This window comes from Phaseolus vulgaris, chromosome 8, assembly GCF_051622355.1.
Source record: "Phaseolus vulgaris cultivar YP4 chromosome 8, ASM5162235v1, whole genome shotgun sequence".
Classification (NCBI taxonomy): domain Eukaryota; kingdom Viridiplantae; phylum Streptophyta; class Magnoliopsida; order Fabales; family Fabaceae; genus Phaseolus; species Phaseolus vulgaris.
The window spans coordinates 6,301,774-6,319,893 of NC_143505.1; the positions used below are offsets into that span (position 1 = coordinate 6,301,774).

Consider the following 18,120-nt stretch of genomic DNA (forward strand, 5'->3'; position numbering starts at 1 on the left):
TCATAAGATTGTTATATCATTTGTTAATGGAACTCCATATATTGAGTTCAAACTTTCTACTCTATTGTATATCCTTTGAATTAAATAATCTTGTGCGAACAATTTACTTATATTATGTTTTATAATATTGACCAAGCAATGTATTATATATATTTAGTAATGACTGATTATTCATTCTTGATGATAGTCCTTATTAGCTTGATCTTATTATATGGCTTACTAAATAACTAAACTTTTCCTAATCGCTCAATGAAAACTGTAGTTCGTTCATGCATGATGTATCATCTTCATCAAGTTTTCTACTTATGCACACTTTTTCTTTTGTTCACATCATTCTAACACATGTGCTATTTTTAAATTAATATTTTCTATTTCTTCTTTTCTTTCTTGTCTTTGACACTAGATAGGTGTGAGTGTATACATACACACAAGAAACAATTTTTGTAGTACAAAAAATTGGGTGACGTTGTATTATTTGTTTGTTTGCAGTAAAATGTCGATTCGAACAAATACGATGAAAGCACTATCTGTGTTGTTGAAGCAGTTGGTGACAACAAGGAGCAAATTCCACGAATGGGGAAGAGATGAATCATTTGATGCAAGTTAGAGAAGTTGAGGTTGGATGTGAACAAGATAAAGGATGTATTTGTGAGAGTGAAGAAGAATGAAGAAGAACTGTTTGACATATTAGCAGAGGTGTATGACCATCTTCGTAAGTTAGACCGCAGGAAGCTGGATGAAGAAATGGACGACATTTGCAAGAGAATCAAAGATTCTGCTCACAAGTTGGTTTCAATGGATGCTTTTGGTGACTCATCTAAGGAGGAGGATCACAAGGGTGGCCAAATATTTCACTCACCACAACAATTGCAGCAACGCCATAAGAAGAGTTGGACTGTGGAAGATTATCACCGACTAGACCCTCTGCTAAAAGCAAAAGCCACACAGTTGAACAAAATTAAACGAATGGCTTAATTATAATTTTAAAGCATTTAAAACAGCTCCATCTTTTCACGGGATTGACTTCACAAGGTGTATATTTGTTAGGTTAGTGTAATTCATGGATGCGCTGGTGGTATTTAGTAATATTAGCTTGATCTATTGTCTCTAATAATTATAGACCTTTTCACTAAACGTCCTTCAAACCAATTTAAAATAAAAGGAATCAAATTTAATTATGTTAAACATATAACAATGTTATATTATAATAAGAGATGGAATGCCACTTTGAGAACGGGATGAGATAGCTCGCAGTTTTGATCTTTACAAAATAAACTTGTTTTATTTATAAATTTTAAAATAATAATAACAACAAACAACAGCATACTCAAGAACTCTCTGAAAAGAATCTCCAAATCCTAAATCATTGCCCAATTATCCTCATGAGTCACTAATGAAATCCTTGGTTTGAAAGCATAGCAAATATTATAAATTGTCTCTTTCAAGGAATAAACTAAGCGTGAAGAATCCAAGTTTGTTTGGAATGGTTCAAAGAATGACGTGAAACTTTTGTGCTGCAATTCCTTCCTTCATATCAACTATAACTATACTTCCTTCATGCATCATCTATCATCTTCCATCAACTTTTCTTCTTATGCACACTTTTTCTTTTCTTCACATCATTATAACATATTTGCTATTGAAATTATTATTTTCTATTTCCTCTTTTCTTTCCTCTCTTTGACTCTAAAGGTAGGTGTGACTGATACACACAAAAAACAATTTCTGTAGTATCAAATTTTTGGTAACGTTGTATGAATTTGTTTGCTTGCAGTAAAATGTCGATTCGAACAAAGAAGATGAAAGCAATACCTGTGTTGCTGAAACAGTTGATGACAACAAGGAGCAAATTCCAAGAAAGAGGGATAAGTGAATCATTTGATGGGAAGTTGGAGAAGTTGAGGTTGGATCTGAACAAGATAAAGGATGTATTTGTGAGAGTGAAGAAGAATGAAGAAGAATTGCTTGACACATTAGTCGAGGTGTATGATCATCTTCGCAAGTTAGACTGCAGAAAGCTTGGTGAAGACATGAATGGCATTTGCAAGAGAATCAGAGATTCTGCTCACAAGTTGGTTCCAATGGATGCTTTTGATGACTCATATAAGGAGGAGGATCACAAGGGTGGCCAAATAATTCACTCATCACAAGAGTTGCAACAACCCCATCAGAAGAGTTTGACCCGAAAGATTATCACCGGCTAGCCCCTATACTAAAAGGTTGCTTGTTGTCTCTTCTAATTTTCCCTGAGAACGCTGTCATAAGAAAAAGTAATGCAATTAATTTGTGGATTGGAGAGGGTTTGGTTGAAGATATAAATGAAAGAACAGCAATAGAAACGGGTGAGTTTGTGATTCTTGATCTTTTGATATGTGATGTGATTGTACTTTGTGGTAGTGAAAAGGATCCCCTTGTCAATAAATTTCGAATTCTTCCTGACGTCCGTCGTCAGATGGAATTGTATGTAGAACAATTTGGAACTGGAATAAATCGGTTTGTGCCTAAGCAAAAAAAACTGACACTAGGTGATTTGGATTTTGGTTACTCTATAGATAGTGTTTTCAATGTTGGTGCTAGTTATCTGAATTTTAGACCACAATGGGTCAAGGAATTTATGAATTTAGAGGTGCTTCAACTTGGGCGTTGGCAAGACTCACCTTTGCATCACATTGAAGTTGGGAGTGAAGAATTCTTGAAAGAGTTGAGAAATCTAACACACTTGAAATATCTTAGTCTCCGTGGGATATCAAGAATATTCAATATTCCATCCTTCATTGCTCAACTTGAGAGACTATTAATTCTTGATCTGAAGGCTTGCCATAATTTGGAAACACTACCAAATGATATTTCATCAATGAAAAGTCTCACACATCTGATTTTGTCCGAATGTTACTTACTGGAGGGCATGCCAAAGGGGATTGAGAAGCTAAAAAATCTGGAAGTACTAAAGGGATTTGTAATAAGTACTCCTGGAAAGACTCCTTGCAAAATATCAGATCTTGTAAATTTGGAAAAACTAAAGCGACTGAGCATACATATAGGAAGTGAGGTCGTGATCAGGGATTGGGAGTTTGAAAGTTTGGAACATATTCTTACACTTGAGCATCTCAAAATATCTTGGAGTGGGTCTGACCCAAGGTCTGGTAGTTTTCGTTTGCATTTTCCACCAAATTTGAGAAAGTTGCATCTAGAATGTTTTCCTGGACAAAGTCTTGGAGAATTCTTGTTTAACATGAGGTATTTAGGGAAAAACATGGAGCTAAATATAACTGGAGGAAAATTGGAAAGTATGAAAGTAGATTTTGAATGGAAGCACGTGAGAGTATTGCGTCTCAAGTATCTTAAGCAATTGAATGTCGATATAGACAATTTCAAATCGTTCTTTCCTATGCTGAAATATGCAGAAATTAAACAAGTCTCAAACCATTCAAAGTATGAATGGGCTGATATGAGTTGGATATTGTAAGAGTGTGCATGTAAGAGTGAGCAAAAGTTAAAAAATAAGGAAAAGTAAATAAAATTTGTCTTTGTTACTAAACTTGTTATTAAGTTTTATGAATAATATGTTTTACATTGTCATATTTGCCAAAAATAACAACTACAATTGCCTGGAATGCTAATAACTCAAAATCAATTCTAAACACATGTAAACATTAGAGCTGGACTTTGAACACATATTGACTAAATAGATATTGAAGTTATTTAAGATCTATTTAGAAAAAACAAACAGCACCATCATCATCTTAGAAAGTAATTTTTAAGTTTAATTTATCCTCATAGAATTTGCTTGTCTGCTTTACTTATGTAATACAGTTTAATTATATTTTTAGTTGAAGAAAAACCTTAACCATCTGTGCAGTTTTTGCAGTGAGACCATTCAAGAAGAAATCAAGAATTTATGGTTTTGATGCATTTACCAATGATGTAGAATAGAACCTCTGATGAGATTGTCCACAACAATTACTTGAATAACAATTGTCACAAATTGCTATAACCACGATGAATACTCATAGACAAATTTCAGCACTAATCAAAGTTTCCCAGAGAATACACACCTCATCAATAGCTAATAATATTCTTATTATTTGAATACAAAGATGTAATCGAGTGTTGTAAATCAAATCGATTGAAAAAAAATATTTGTAAAAAAAATTAAAAATAAATCAAAACTGAGCTTTTAAATAATCAAAATTCGATCAAATTTAAAACCAATTAAAACAAAATTTTATTTTTATTTTTAGGTTTTATTTTTTTCCTAAACCAAACAATTTTGTTTGAATTTCAAATTAAATATCAAGAGTTGAATGAAAAAACTCTTATATATTTAAATTGAATATTATATGATTAAAATTAATTTCATCAATCACAAAGTTTTATTAGTGTCACTAAAAAATTATTTAATAGAAACTAATTTTAAATACAAAATATCATTAGTTACTATATTAATTAAATTAGATATTATTTTATATATTAATAGGTATCTAGAATAGTTTATATTATTAATAGAATTTATAAATTAGTTTTTAAATTGGTATCTAATTAGCTATCAATTTTGGAATTTAAATTAATTAGTAGCTAAAATTTTGGTAGTTAAATAGATACCAATTTAAAAATTAGTTTATCAATTTTAATAATAATAAAAACTATTTTGAATATCAATAATTTTTTATTTTTTTTAAATAATATCAAATTTTGTTAATATAATAATTAATTATTTTTTCTCTACAATTAATTAGTTTTTATTTAATAATTTTCTTATAAGATTTAGGTTAAAGTTTTATGTTGTTCAATTCTCATCCATATATTGATACTAAGTTTTTTTTTAAAGATTAATAAGTAATAAGATCAAAGTTTCTAAACTACAACAAAATTAATTCGATGAATTTATTTTTTGAAATTATTTTATGGTTTAATTTATTTCACTTTCAATATATTTGTATATTTTTTTAAATAAGATAGAAAACTTGTATTATAATTTTTAGTTTTTTATAAAATTTATTTACAAAATAAAAAATTGAAAGGATATATAAAAAAAATCACCACATATATTTTTATTCGATAATTTTTCATTATAAAATTTTTAACAACTTTTTAGTAATGTTTAATAATTGCTTTGTAAAAAATGCTCAATAAGTTTATTGTAACAAAAACTATACAAATTTATTGAAATTAAACCGTAAAACATTTATATTAAATTTAAATTAGAAGGGTGAATCATATCTAATTTTTTATGTTTAGTTTATATGAGTGTTTAATAAGAAAATCAGATGATTCCAGTGGCAGTTAAAGAGACATTTGGTCTATTAATTCACTAACTAATACTTTTGATGTTTTGGGTTTGTTGGGCCTAAGGTTTAGTTAGCTTTAGTTCAGCCCAATAATCCTTTTCTTTTCACACACCATGCCAATATATGATATAAAGCTACAACGTTCTTTTTCAATAATATACAAAAATATTTCTTCCTTAACACGTGTCTCTCACTCACACAATGTTATGCATCTGATTCATCTCCTTCTTTCTGGAAGTTCCTTATGCTGTTCAGGAAGAAAGTCAATATGGTATCAGAGCGGGTCTAACCCGCTATGCTCCGCTGCCACCGATTTTCTTCTTCCCTTTCATCCCTTTAATTTCTCTTTCTGTGCTTCTTGATTCTCCTTGTTCCTTTCCATGGCTGCGACCAAACAAGATGATTAACAAAACCCTATCAGTGCATATTATCTTCATCCAGGAGAAAACCCAGGTGTGGTTCTTGTTACGCCACAACTTGACGGATCCAATTATCACTCCTGGAGCCGGTCTATGAAACGAGTACTTTCAAAGAACAAGTTCAAATTCGTTAATGGTGATATCTTGGAACCAACCCGTGATGACGGAAAATACGAAGCCTGGGAAAGATGCAACGTCATGGTGGTTTCATGGATCACACGCACGCTGATTACTCAGATTGCACAAAGCACCGTGTATATTGACAATGCAAAGGAGTTGTGGGAAGACCTTAAAGAATGATTCTCAAAAAGCAATCATTTTTGCGCTTCTGATCTCTTACAAGAAATCAATTCTATCAAACAAGGAGAGCGGAACATCACAGATTACTTCACAGACTCAAAGATTTTGTGGGAGGAATTGGATTCTTTGCGACCATTACCAGCCTGTATTTGCAAAGTAAAATGCAGTTGTAATGTGATGAAGACGATGGCGAGTTACAGAGACTCCGAACGGGTTATGTGTTTCTTAAAAGGATTGGGAGAAAATTATAACACTGTCAAAACGCAAGTCTTACTCATGGAACCTCTACCAAATATCAATCGCGTCTTCTCCCTTGTTCTGCAGCAGGAAAGGCATATGAATGAAAATATAGGCATAGATACAAAGATCTTGCTCAATAGCGTCAATCATCAGAGTCAAAGAACGAACAACAAGGTTAATCATGGATGGCGCAACCAAGGAAGAGGAAGAGGAAAGAACTATGGGAAGCAATGCTCTTTCTGTAACAAGATGAACCACACCGCTGATGAATGTTATTTGAAACACGGTCTTCCACCATGGATGAAGCAGAGAACGAACTACACTGCAAATGTTGTTGAAAGAAACGAGGATTGTAATGGTGAGAATGAAGAGTTTTCACAGGCTAAGATTCACAATGGGAAAATCTTTGAAGTCCTCAATCCTGAGCAACTGCAACAGCTCATTAACATGATACAAAATTCAAAAGGCAAAGAACATACCCTAATCAATGCCATGGGTGAAACTTCAAAACAAAATCCAAGTAAAGAGGGTAAGTCTTCCTGGATTCTTGACACGGGTGCTACTGATCACGTAGCTTGCTCTATTTCCCTATTTATAAGCTATCACAAAATAAAATCAGTAAGGGTCAAGCTACCTAACAATCAATATGTGTATGCTACTCATGCTAGAACTGTTTTTCTTTCCAAAAACATTACTCTGCATAATGTTCTGTATATTCCAGATTTTACCCTAAATATCATATCTGTTCAACGCCTTATATCTTCTTTAAATTGTCAACTTGTTTTTACTCACAATATTTGTCAAATTCAGGAGAAAAATTCCTTGAAGATGATTGGTCGAGCTGAGATTCAAAATGGGCTCTATCATTTGTATGCTGATGAAGAAAACAACTCTGTGTACACTTTACATGTTGATTCTTTTGATACTGTAAATAATCTGGATGTTTGGCATTGTAGGATGGGTCATCCCTCAAATAGAATATTAGATTGTTTAGCTAAGCAATATTTTGATATACATTACAATGATAAGAATGTTTGTGCTCCCTGTCATCTTGCAAAACAACATAAATTGCCTTTTCCTCTTAGCAAAACAAATAGTCAAAATGTTTTTTATCTCATTCACATAGACATATGGGGACCTCTAGGTACTCCTTCTTTGCATGGTCATAAATATTTTTTAACCATTGTGGATGATTTTAGCAGACATACCTGGGTTGATGAAAAATAAAAGCGAAACTAGAGAGCTTTTACAAAGTTTTGTTGTTTATGTTAAAAATCAGTTCAACAGGAATGTAAAAATTATTAGAACTGACAACGGTAAAGAGTTCTATTGGAAAGATTTTTATGAAAGGCATGGCATAATTCATCAAACCTCTTGTAATGAAACCCCTCAACAAAACTCCATTGTTGAGAGGAAACACCAACATATTCTTAATATCACTCAATGCCTTATTTTTCAGTCCAGATTACCCAAAGTCTTTTGGTGTTATGCTGTTTTGCATTCTGTTTTTCTGATTAATCGTCTTCCTTCCCCTGTTATTCATAACAAATCTCCTTATGAACTCTTATATAATATTGCACCTTGTCTTTCTAATATTAAAGTCTTTGGTTGTCTTTGTTTTGCATCTACTCTTGAACAGAATAGACATAAGCTTGACCCTAGGGCACGTAAGTGTATTTTTCTTGGTTTTAAACAAGGTACAAAGGGTTATGTTGTTATGGATATTCAAACTAGAGAAGTTTTTATATCTAGGAATGTTATTTTCTATGAATCTTTTTTTGGCAAGTTTCAAAATAGAATTGAAAAAGCTGTCATACAAGAAGAAGATGACTTCACAAGAATAACATATGATGATGCTCATGTACAAAGGGAGACAGAAAACCGAACTGCATAAAGGGAAAACATGATGCATGGTGATCTCTCTATACAAAATGAAGCTGGAAATTCCATAGAACAAGAACAATTGAGGCGGTCCACCAGAACCAGGAGAACACCAACATTTCTTGAAGACTATCATCATCAGCTCATGATATCACCATGTGAAGAAAAATTGAAAGAAAAAGGTACGTTATCCTCTTTATTCGGTTATGTCCTATAAAAGTTTATCTGAAAAACAACTAAAGTATACATTGTCTATCTCCTCTAAAACTGAGCCAAAATGTTATGAGGAGGCAAAATGCTACCCTGAATGGATCGAGGCTATGAGAGTTGAAATAGAGGCACTGGAAGTAAATAAAACATGGGATATAGTATATCTTCCTCGCAACAAGATTCCCATTGGCTGCAAATGGGTGTATAAAGATAAACACAAGGCAGATGGTAAAATTGAACAGTACAAAGCAAGACTTGTAGCAAAAGGCTACACACAATGTGAAGGCATTGACTACATGGACACCTACTCACCGATAGCAAGACTCACAACTATACGCACCATCTTGGCTGTAGCTGCTGTTATGGATTGGCACTTGGAACAACTGGATGTGAACAATGCTTTCTTGCATGGAGATCTACAAGAAGAAGTTTACATGAGCTTGCCTCCTGGTATCACCACAGTGAAAAGTAATCAGGTTTGCAAGTTAACCAAAGCTTTGTATGGTCTGAAACAGGCCAGCAAACAATGGTATGATAAGTTAAGTTCCTTTCTTTACAGCATCAATTTTGTTCAATCCAGAGCTGATAATTCCCTTTTCATCAGAAAATCTGAGACTTCATTTAATGCTTTACTTATATATGTGGATGATATATTGATTGCTGGAAATGATATAAAAGATATAGATATTGTAAAAAATTCTTTAAATTCTGCTTTCAAAATAAAAGATTTGGGGCATCTCAAGTTTTTCTTGGGTCTGGAAATTGCTAGAACACATAAAGGTATACATATATGCCAAAGAAAGTATGCTCTCGATATTTTGACTGATGCAGGTATGCTTGGTGCTAAACCTGCAAACACTCCTATGACACAGAAGAACGACAAGCTTTTTTATCAAAGTTTGCCAGTGCACAACATAACTCTATACCGAAGAATCATTGGAAGGTTATTATATCTTGTGAACACCAGACCAGATATTAGCTTCTCTGTTCAATTCCTCAGTCAGTTTGTCCAAGCTCCATCAAAGCTTCATCACCAAGTTGTTCAGAGAATTTTGAGATACATCAAGTCCTCTCCAGCACAAGGTATATTCTTTCCTAAAAGTACTGACATTCAACTTAAAGCTTTTAGTGACTCAGACTGGGCTTCTTGTATCACCACACGCCACTCAACCACTGGTTTTTGCATCTTCCTTGGAGACTCCTTGATATCCTGGAAAACCAAGAAGCAAAGTACCGTTTCTAGATCATCCTCCGAAGCTGAATATCGTGCTTTAGCCACCACATGTTGTGAAATACAATGGCTTGTATACCTTCTCGAAGATCTCTGCATCAAAGTCAACAATGTTGCAAGCCTCTTTTGTGACAACCAGTCGGCAAGGCATATAGCTCACAACAACGGATTTCATAAGAGAACCAAACATCTGGATATTGACTTCCATGTAGTAAGAGAGAAATTACAACATGGGCTTTTTCACCTTCTTCCCATAAGCTCTCAAGAACAACTAGAAGACATTCTTACATAGTCTCTCAACTATGCAGTTTTTCATAAACTTGTTACCAAGCTTGGTGTTCTGAATATACACCCACCAACTTGAGGGGGGTTTTGATGTTTTGGGTTTGTTGGGCCTAAGGTTTAGTTAGCTTTAGTTCAGCCCAATAATCCTTTTCTTTTCACACACCATGCCAATATATGATGTAAAGCTGCAACGTTCTTTTTCAATAATATACAAAATTATTTCTTCCTTAACACGTGTCTCTCACTCACACAATGTTATGCCTCTGATTCATCTCCTTCTTTCTGGAAGTTCCTTATGCTGTTCATGAAGAAAGTCAATAAATACACTCACATTAACTTAGAAAATTTTGTTAGTGAGAGTACTAATAAGGATTTTCGAGAATTCATGTTTGCTGATATGTATTATGTATACTTATTTGTTATTTGAAAATGCTAATCCTAAATGTCTATATATCTATATAGTGTTCCTATAAGAGTGAACAAAAGTTGAAAAAAAAAGGATAAAAATAAATATGATCTATCTCTTTTTCTAAACTTTTTATATTCCAATTAAGTGTTATGCATAATGTGTTCTACATTGTCTCGTTAGCCAAAATAACAACTACAACCATCTAAAAATGTCAAGAACTCAAATTCAATTCTAAGTATCTAAACTTTATAGCTAAATTTTGAACACATTTTTTCCCAACATAAATAATAATAAGTTAGTAACGACTAAATAGATATTAAAGTTATTTAAAAAAACTATTTCTAAAAACAAACAACACTACCATCTGTCATCAGGAGTCCAACTACCATTTGTTTTTTGCTTGTAAATTTGCTTGGCTTGTTTGGTGTCTTTGTTTTGAGTGGCTTGGCGTGGTGTCTGTCACTCACTCTAACCCTATGCTAAATTTTATTCAGTTCGGGCCGTGTAATGTTTCTGGTCTGGTTAATGATTTTTGAGAAACTTTTCGGGTTGGTGTCGTGAGTGAAATTTGGAAACACAGGAACAATGTCATTTTTAATAGGGGAAAGATTGATGCGTCTGAAGTATTTGCAATGGTTCAAGTCAAGGTTTAATCTTGAATCTATTTTAAGTCTCGTTTTAGGATGTTCTCTTTTTCTGATTGGTTCTTGAACCCGGTGACTTGTATGAGGATGACTATTTGACCTCTTATGTGTGTGTTTTTTGCTTGTATTGTGGTTTTGTATGTTCTAACGGGTTTTTTTTTAGGAAGGAAGGAAGATTTTTTTTTTTTTAAGAGTTGCTTTGTATAAGAGTTGAATCACCCTTAAGTGGTTTATTTTATTTATTAATTCTTTTTGCTGATAAAAAAAACACTATCATCCTTAAAAAGTAATTTTTAAGTTGAGGAAAGAAGAATAAAGAAAGGTTTTGTGATGAGTTTTCCCAGTTGCAATCTTTACCTCTGGTCAGATTGTTGGTGACAACAATTACTTAAATAACATTTGTCACAGGATTCATATAATTACGATGAAGATCTCTTCTCAAACAAATTTCAGCCGTAATCAAAGTTTTCCAAAGAATATACAACCTCATCAATAACTAATCATCTTCTTACTAGTTCAACAGAAACATATAATCGACTCTGGTAAATCAAATCTATTAAAAAAATAATCAAAATTTCATAAAAAAAATTAATGTCAAATCATGTTCTTAATTGTTGAGTCTTAAAGTCTTTCTTTAATTGTAAATATACCTTCAATCATTAAAGCTTGAATATTCCTTAAATGTTGACTCTGTGAATCTCTTACTCTAGCATTTTCATTTTATCATTACATACTTAACTTCAACTTTGAAAATATTTTGTGCGTCTTGACCAATAATGTCACCCAGTTTTAGCTATCAGCCTTTATGAACCTTTCATAATTTATAAAAGCAATATAAATATGATTGAACGTTATAATCAACATGGGTATCACTAAAATCATATCTTTTTATATTTTAGGAATTATGAAGACCTTTCTCAAGTATTTCACTGTAAATCTATTTTCAAATACTTTTTAAATTATTATAAAATTTAACTGTTATTTTGGATATATTTTGAAAAACTCTTTAAACTAGTTTTTATTATTAATAAAAATTTATAAAATAGTTTCTAAATTAATATCTAACCATTCAAAATTTTAACTACTAACTATTTTATATTTTAAATTAACCTCTATTAACTTTTTAAAAACTAATTTATAATCTAAAATATTAATAACTAAAACTTTGACAATCAATATAGATATCAATTTAAAAATTATTTTATAAAATTTTTATTAATAATAAAAATCACTTTAGATATTAATAATTTTTTAATCTAAAATAGTATCTAATTTAGTTAATATAATAACTAATTATTTTTATTAATAAATTTAAATGTTATTCTCATCATTTTTCTTGATTAACACAAACCAGAGTTCATGATTAACTCAAGAGTGTATATACCATTCTAACTATATCTTCTCTTCAAAATCTTGTAACATTACCGTTACGGCTCTCATAAATATGGTTTCAACAATTGTTGTTAGGCTGCATAAATTAAAAGAAAAAATCTATAAAATTTGTATAAATTTCAATATCAAATTAAAATATGTAATAAAGATTTAGCACGATTATATAATATTTTTAAAAAAATTAATGCAAGTATCTATGAAAACAGCATACGCAACAACTCTGAAAAGAATCTCCAAATCACAAGTCATTGCCCAAGTATCTTCATGAGTCACTAATGAAATCCAACTTGTTACTTTGTTTGCAATTGTTCAAAGAATGACGTGAAAGTTTTGTGCTGCAATTCCTTCCTTCATATCAACTATAACTATACTTCCTTCATGCATCATCTATCATCTTCCATCAACTTTTTTCTACTTATGCACACTTTTTCTTTTTCATCATTTCCATAACATATTTGCTATTGCAATTATTGTTTTCTATTTCTTCTTTTCTTTTTGTCTTTGCATCTAAAGGTAGGTATTAGTGTATACATACACACACAAAAATTATGTAGTATAAAAATTGGGTGACGTTGTATTATTTGTTTGTTTGCAGTAAGATGTCGATTCGAACAAACAAGATGAAAGCAGTACCTGTGTTGTTGAAGCAGTTGATGACAACAAGGAGCAAATTCCACGAAAGGGGAAAAGATGAATCATTTGATGAGAAGTTGGAGAAGTTGAGGTTGGATGTAAACAAGATAAAGGATGTATTTGTGAGAGTGAAGAAGAATGAAGAAGAATTGCTTGACATATTAGCAGAGGTGTATGACCATCTTCGCAAGTTAGACCGCAAGAAGCTGGATGAAGACATGGACGACCTTTGCAAGAGAATCAAAGATTCTGCTCACAAGTTGGTTCCAATGGATGCTTTTGATGACTCATCTAAGGAGGAGGATCACAAGGGTGGTCAAATATTCCCCTCATCACAACAATTGCAGCAACCCCATCAGAAGAGTTGGACTCCGAAAGATTATCACCAACTAGACCATCCATTAAAATGTTGCTTGAAGTCTCTCCTAATTTTCCCTGAGAACGCTGTCATAAGGAGAAGTAATGCAATTAATTTGTGGATTGGAGAGGGTTTGATTGGAGATACAGAGAACAAAACAGCAAAGGAATTGGGTGAGGAAGTGATTGATAATCTTTTGAAATGTAATGTAATTGTAGGCTATGGTACTGGAAAGAGTCCCCTTATCAATAAATTTCGAATTCTTCCTATCCTCCATTATGAGTTGTATGCGTCAATAAGAAATGACAACCATCCTGGACAGTATTTTGTAGTATCTCATGATCGAATAAATGGAAACAAGCGATTAGTGCTTGAGCAAAAAAAATTGACACTAGGTGATTGGTATTCTGATCACTCTATATTTACTGTTTTCAATGTTGGTGCAAGTTATCTGAATTTTAGACCACAATGGATCAAGCAATTTATGAATTTAGAGGTGCTTCAACTTGGGCGTTGGCAAGATTCACCTTTGCATCACATTGAAGTTGGGAGTGAAGAATTTTTGGAAGAGTTGAGATATCTAACGCAGTTGAAATATCTTAGTCTCCGAGGGATATCAAGAATATTCAAGCTTCCATCCTCCATTGTTGAACTTGAGAGACTACTAGTTCTTGATCTGAAAGCTTGCCATAATTTGGAAACACTACCTAATGATATTTCATCAATGAAAAGTCTAACACATTTGATTTTGTCCCAGTGTTACCTTCTGGAGGGCATGCCGAATGGGATTGAGAAGCTAAAAAATCTCCAAGTACTAAAGGGGCTTGTAATAAGTACTCCTGGAAAGACTCCTTGCAGAATATCAGATCTTGTAAATTTGAAAAAACTAAAGCGACTCAGCATACATATAGGAAGGGAGGCCGTGATCAAGGATAGGGAGTTTCTACGTTTGGAAGATGTTTTTGAACTTGAGTGTCTGAAGATATCTTGGAGTGTGTCTGACTCAAGGTATGACAATTTTCAGGCCATTTTGCCACCATGTTTGAGAAAGTTGCATCTTGAATGTTTTCCTGGAAAGAGTTTTCGAGGACGGTTTTTGCCTGCTGAAAGGAAAGGTTTGTTGTCATCCTTGGAGCTAAATATAAGTGGAGGAAAACTGGAAAATATGGAAGTAGATTTTAAATGGTGGAAGGTGGACATACTGCGTTTGAAGTATCTTAAGCGATTGAATGTTGACATAGACGATTTGAAATTATTCTTTTCTGAGCTGAAATATGTAGAAATTAAACAAATTTTTAATCATTCATACATTGAGCATGAATGGGACTCCTAATATAAATCACATACTGATTGAGAAGAGTTGTTAGGTTCATGTCTTAAAATGTTATGTATATTTATTTTGTTTTCTGAATATGTTATTCTCAAATGTTTCTATATAGAGAGAGTGTATGTAAGAGTGAACAAAAGTTGAAAAATAAGAAAAAATAAATATGATGTTTCTCTTACGAAACTTGTCATCTCCCATATAATTACAAGAGTATGAAAATACTAAGAACTCAAATTCAATTCTAAACATGTAAACTTTAGAGCTGAATTTTGAACACGTCCTTGTCCTTGAAACATAAATAATAAAGAAAGGTATAGATATGTGCAATTCAGGAAAGAAGAATAAAGAAAGGTTTCGTCTTCGGTTTTTCCAGTTGCAATCTTTTGTGCAAGAGCCTTTGTCCTTATGCAGTGAGACAATTCAAGAAGAAGTTAAGAATTTATAATTTTGATGCATTTACCAATTATGCATAATAGAATCTCTGATGAAAATGTTATTAGGAAGTGCATTTCAATCGCATAAAACTGACTGATGAGATGAGGTTTGCATCCATTTATATACTATAAAATGTTATAATTTTTAGTCGAGGTTGCATCTTCAACAATAATTGTCGACAACAATTACTTGAATAATATTTGTGACAGATTCATATAATTATGATGAAGATTGCTTCTTAAACAAATTTCAGCCGTAATCAAAGTTTTCTAAAGAATATACAACCTCATCAATAACTAATCATCTTCTTACTAGTTGAACAGAAACGTATAATCGACTCTTGTAAATCAAATCTATTAAAAAAACAATCAAAATTTCATAAAAAAATTAAAAACAATCAAAACTGAATTTTTAAATAACCAAAATTCGATCAAAAAATTAAAAACCAGTAAAGACAAATTTTATTTTTATTTTTAGGTTTTATTTTTATCCTAAACCACACAATTTTGTTCGAATTTGATATTAAAAATCAAAAAATGAATAAAAAAACTCTTATATATTTAAATAGAATATTATATGGTTAAAATTAATTCCATCAATTTATTTTTTGAAATTGTTTTGTGGTTTAATTTATTTCACTTACAATAGATAGCAAACTTGTATTATAAATTTTAGTTTTATATAAAATTTATTTAAAAATATGATATATAAAAAAATTCACGACATATATTTCTATTCGATAACTTTTCATTATAAAATATTTAACAACCTTTTAGTAATGTTTTATAATTTCTTTGTAAAAAATGCTTAATAATTTTATTGTAACAAAAACTATAAAAATGTATTCAAATTAAACTGTAAAACATTAATTTAATTTATATTTTATATTAAATTTAAATTAAAAGGGTGAATCATATCTAATTTTTTATGATTAGTTTATATGACTGTTTAATAAGAAATCAGATTATTCCACTGGCACTTAAAGAGACAGTTTATATGACTGTTTATATAACCCTTTATTTTATTTTTATTTCCCAAAAATTATCTATTTTCAATATATATTATTATAAACATTTATTAATATATAACAAGAAAGTAAACTAGCTAAATCTAACTAAATAATGTAATAAGTCAAATTTAAGATTTATGTTGAAGTAGTTTAATATATAAAGATTAGATTTATGATGGTAAGTTAAATCATGGTTATCTTTTGTCCATCTTCACACACAAGTGCTAAAAGAATTTGTAATAAATAGTTTTACAAAGAGTCACAAGAAAGGATCATATCTTACAAATATAAAAAGAAGTATAAGACGATTCAACATAGATAGTAAAAACATGGCTTTTGACAACACTGTACATATCTTCACGTTGAATTGTTTGACTGCATTTATTATGAGTAGATCATTGCATTACAGTATCACTGTTTCTGTCTGTGAATTTATTTGACCATTCCTTCCTTCTTCCATCCATCTTTCTGCCACTCACTTCCCCACTCAACATACCAAATCTTTTACCAAACAAAAACCCTTCAAAAACTTACCAAATAAAAATAGTTATTTGCTGCTTCCAAAAAATATGATGATATTGCAGAAAAGGGACTTGAGTTTGAAATTGTGATTGGATTGTGGGTGAGTATCTGATGTTGCATGTAGATGAGTTCCTTAATTGAGCTCAAGATGGCCCCCATTGTCATTTATGTTCAAATAGGATTTTATGTCATTTCTCTTCATGAAATAAAACAACAACTGTACCTTTTCTACTATACTATATTTATAATTGAGTTCTGTTTCATTTTGTTACACACATTTTAAACAAATCTACATCACATTATTTTATGAATCTGACAACTTATATATGTTCATTAAATTCAATCATTAAATAAGGTGAGAATGTGTAACATTATATATTGTAGAATTATTTTATATGCAATCAACTTCTTTTATTCAATCTTAGAGGAATGTATTGCATTCTACTCCTCAGAATCTTTTATCAAAATAAATTATATATCTCCTCTCAAAGTTATTATGAATATGTTGTTCCATTCAACTGATAAAACAATAACATTCACAAAGGGTATTATCAAGTTAAGATTACAGAATATGTTTGTTTTTATCAGACAAGATTACAGAATATGTAAGTTATGCATATCTAGGCTCTCAAATCTCTACTTACTCCTTATATCATCTGTCTTTCTCAACATCCACACCTTACCAAAATAATCAGCATGTAAGTATAATTATGAGTGAAACAGTACACTACTGAGAAAACCTATGTGTGGTTGATGTTGTTCTTCCATTAAAAAAATATTCAAAATGTATATGGAAGTTATTTATCTGCAGTGTGAATCACAATACAAACCAAATCTTTACTTTGACTATGAGGTAAAAGATTTTCAATTTAGTGGCAACTATTTTTGTGACGGTAACTGTGACCTCATCCACAATGTTTTTCCACAATTTGCTGCAGTATTAATGATTTGTGACTAAATTACAACCACAATTTAAAACCATACAGAAGTCCTTAATTTTATACAGTTTTATAAATTAAAGTTTGTGTTCCTGTCACTGAACTATTCAAATTCGTATCATGCTATTTCTTATGCTTGATTGAAGTGAACTTTGAATGTAGTAGATTGTGAACAATTATTAACAGGTGATTGTATTATGTTTCTAATTAAGAAAAATAAGAATAAGTTGTTGTTCATGGTCTTGTTTGCCATAAAGAAGAAAGAGAAACATCATGTGTTGTAGTAGCATTCATTCATTTCCTGGTGTGTGTTCGTACCCTGCAATGCATGTTATTAGTTGGACCCCCCATTAATGTTCATGTCCTTCCCTTTAACTGTCTCTGTTGGTTTTTAATCCTGCACTGACTTTTCTGGAAGAGAATCCGCCATAAATGCATTCCATTTTTTCATTTCCACACTCTCCACATTTAATGCTGTCACTGTCATCTTCACTGCAATCTGCTTCTCTCTCACCCCACTTCTGTGCAAAATAAAAACCAAAAAATGCAAAACGCACACCCTCATTAAGACCCTCCCCTTTCATTGTTTGTGCAAGTTC

At 31.5% G+C, this 18,120-nt stretch overlaps 2 protein-coding genes across 2 annotated transcripts; both read left to right on the top strand.

The window, feature by feature from the left end:
* Positions 1-493: 493 nt before the first annotated feature.
* Positions 494-3,497, top strand: LOC137823630 (disease resistance RPP13-like protein 4). The gene is given in 3 exon segments (XM_068628840.2): positions 494-596; positions 599-935; positions 2,221-3,497. Coding segments are annotated over 3 exon segments (1,686 nt in total). The 3' UTR covers positions 3,467-3,497.
* Positions 3,498-12,645: 9,148 nt separating this feature from the next.
* On the top strand, positions 12,646-14,679 carry LOC137827117 (disease resistance RPP13-like protein 4). The gene is made up of 2 exons (XM_068633331.2): positions 12,646-12,812; positions 12,895-14,679. The coding sequence occupies exon 2, from the start codon at positions 12,899-12,901 to the stop codon at positions 14,621-14,623; it is 1,725 nt and encodes a 574-aa protein (XP_068489432.1). The 5' UTR covers positions 12,646-12,812; positions 12,895-12,898; the 3' UTR covers positions 14,624-14,679.
* Positions 14,680-18,120: the final 3,441 nt, after the last annotated feature.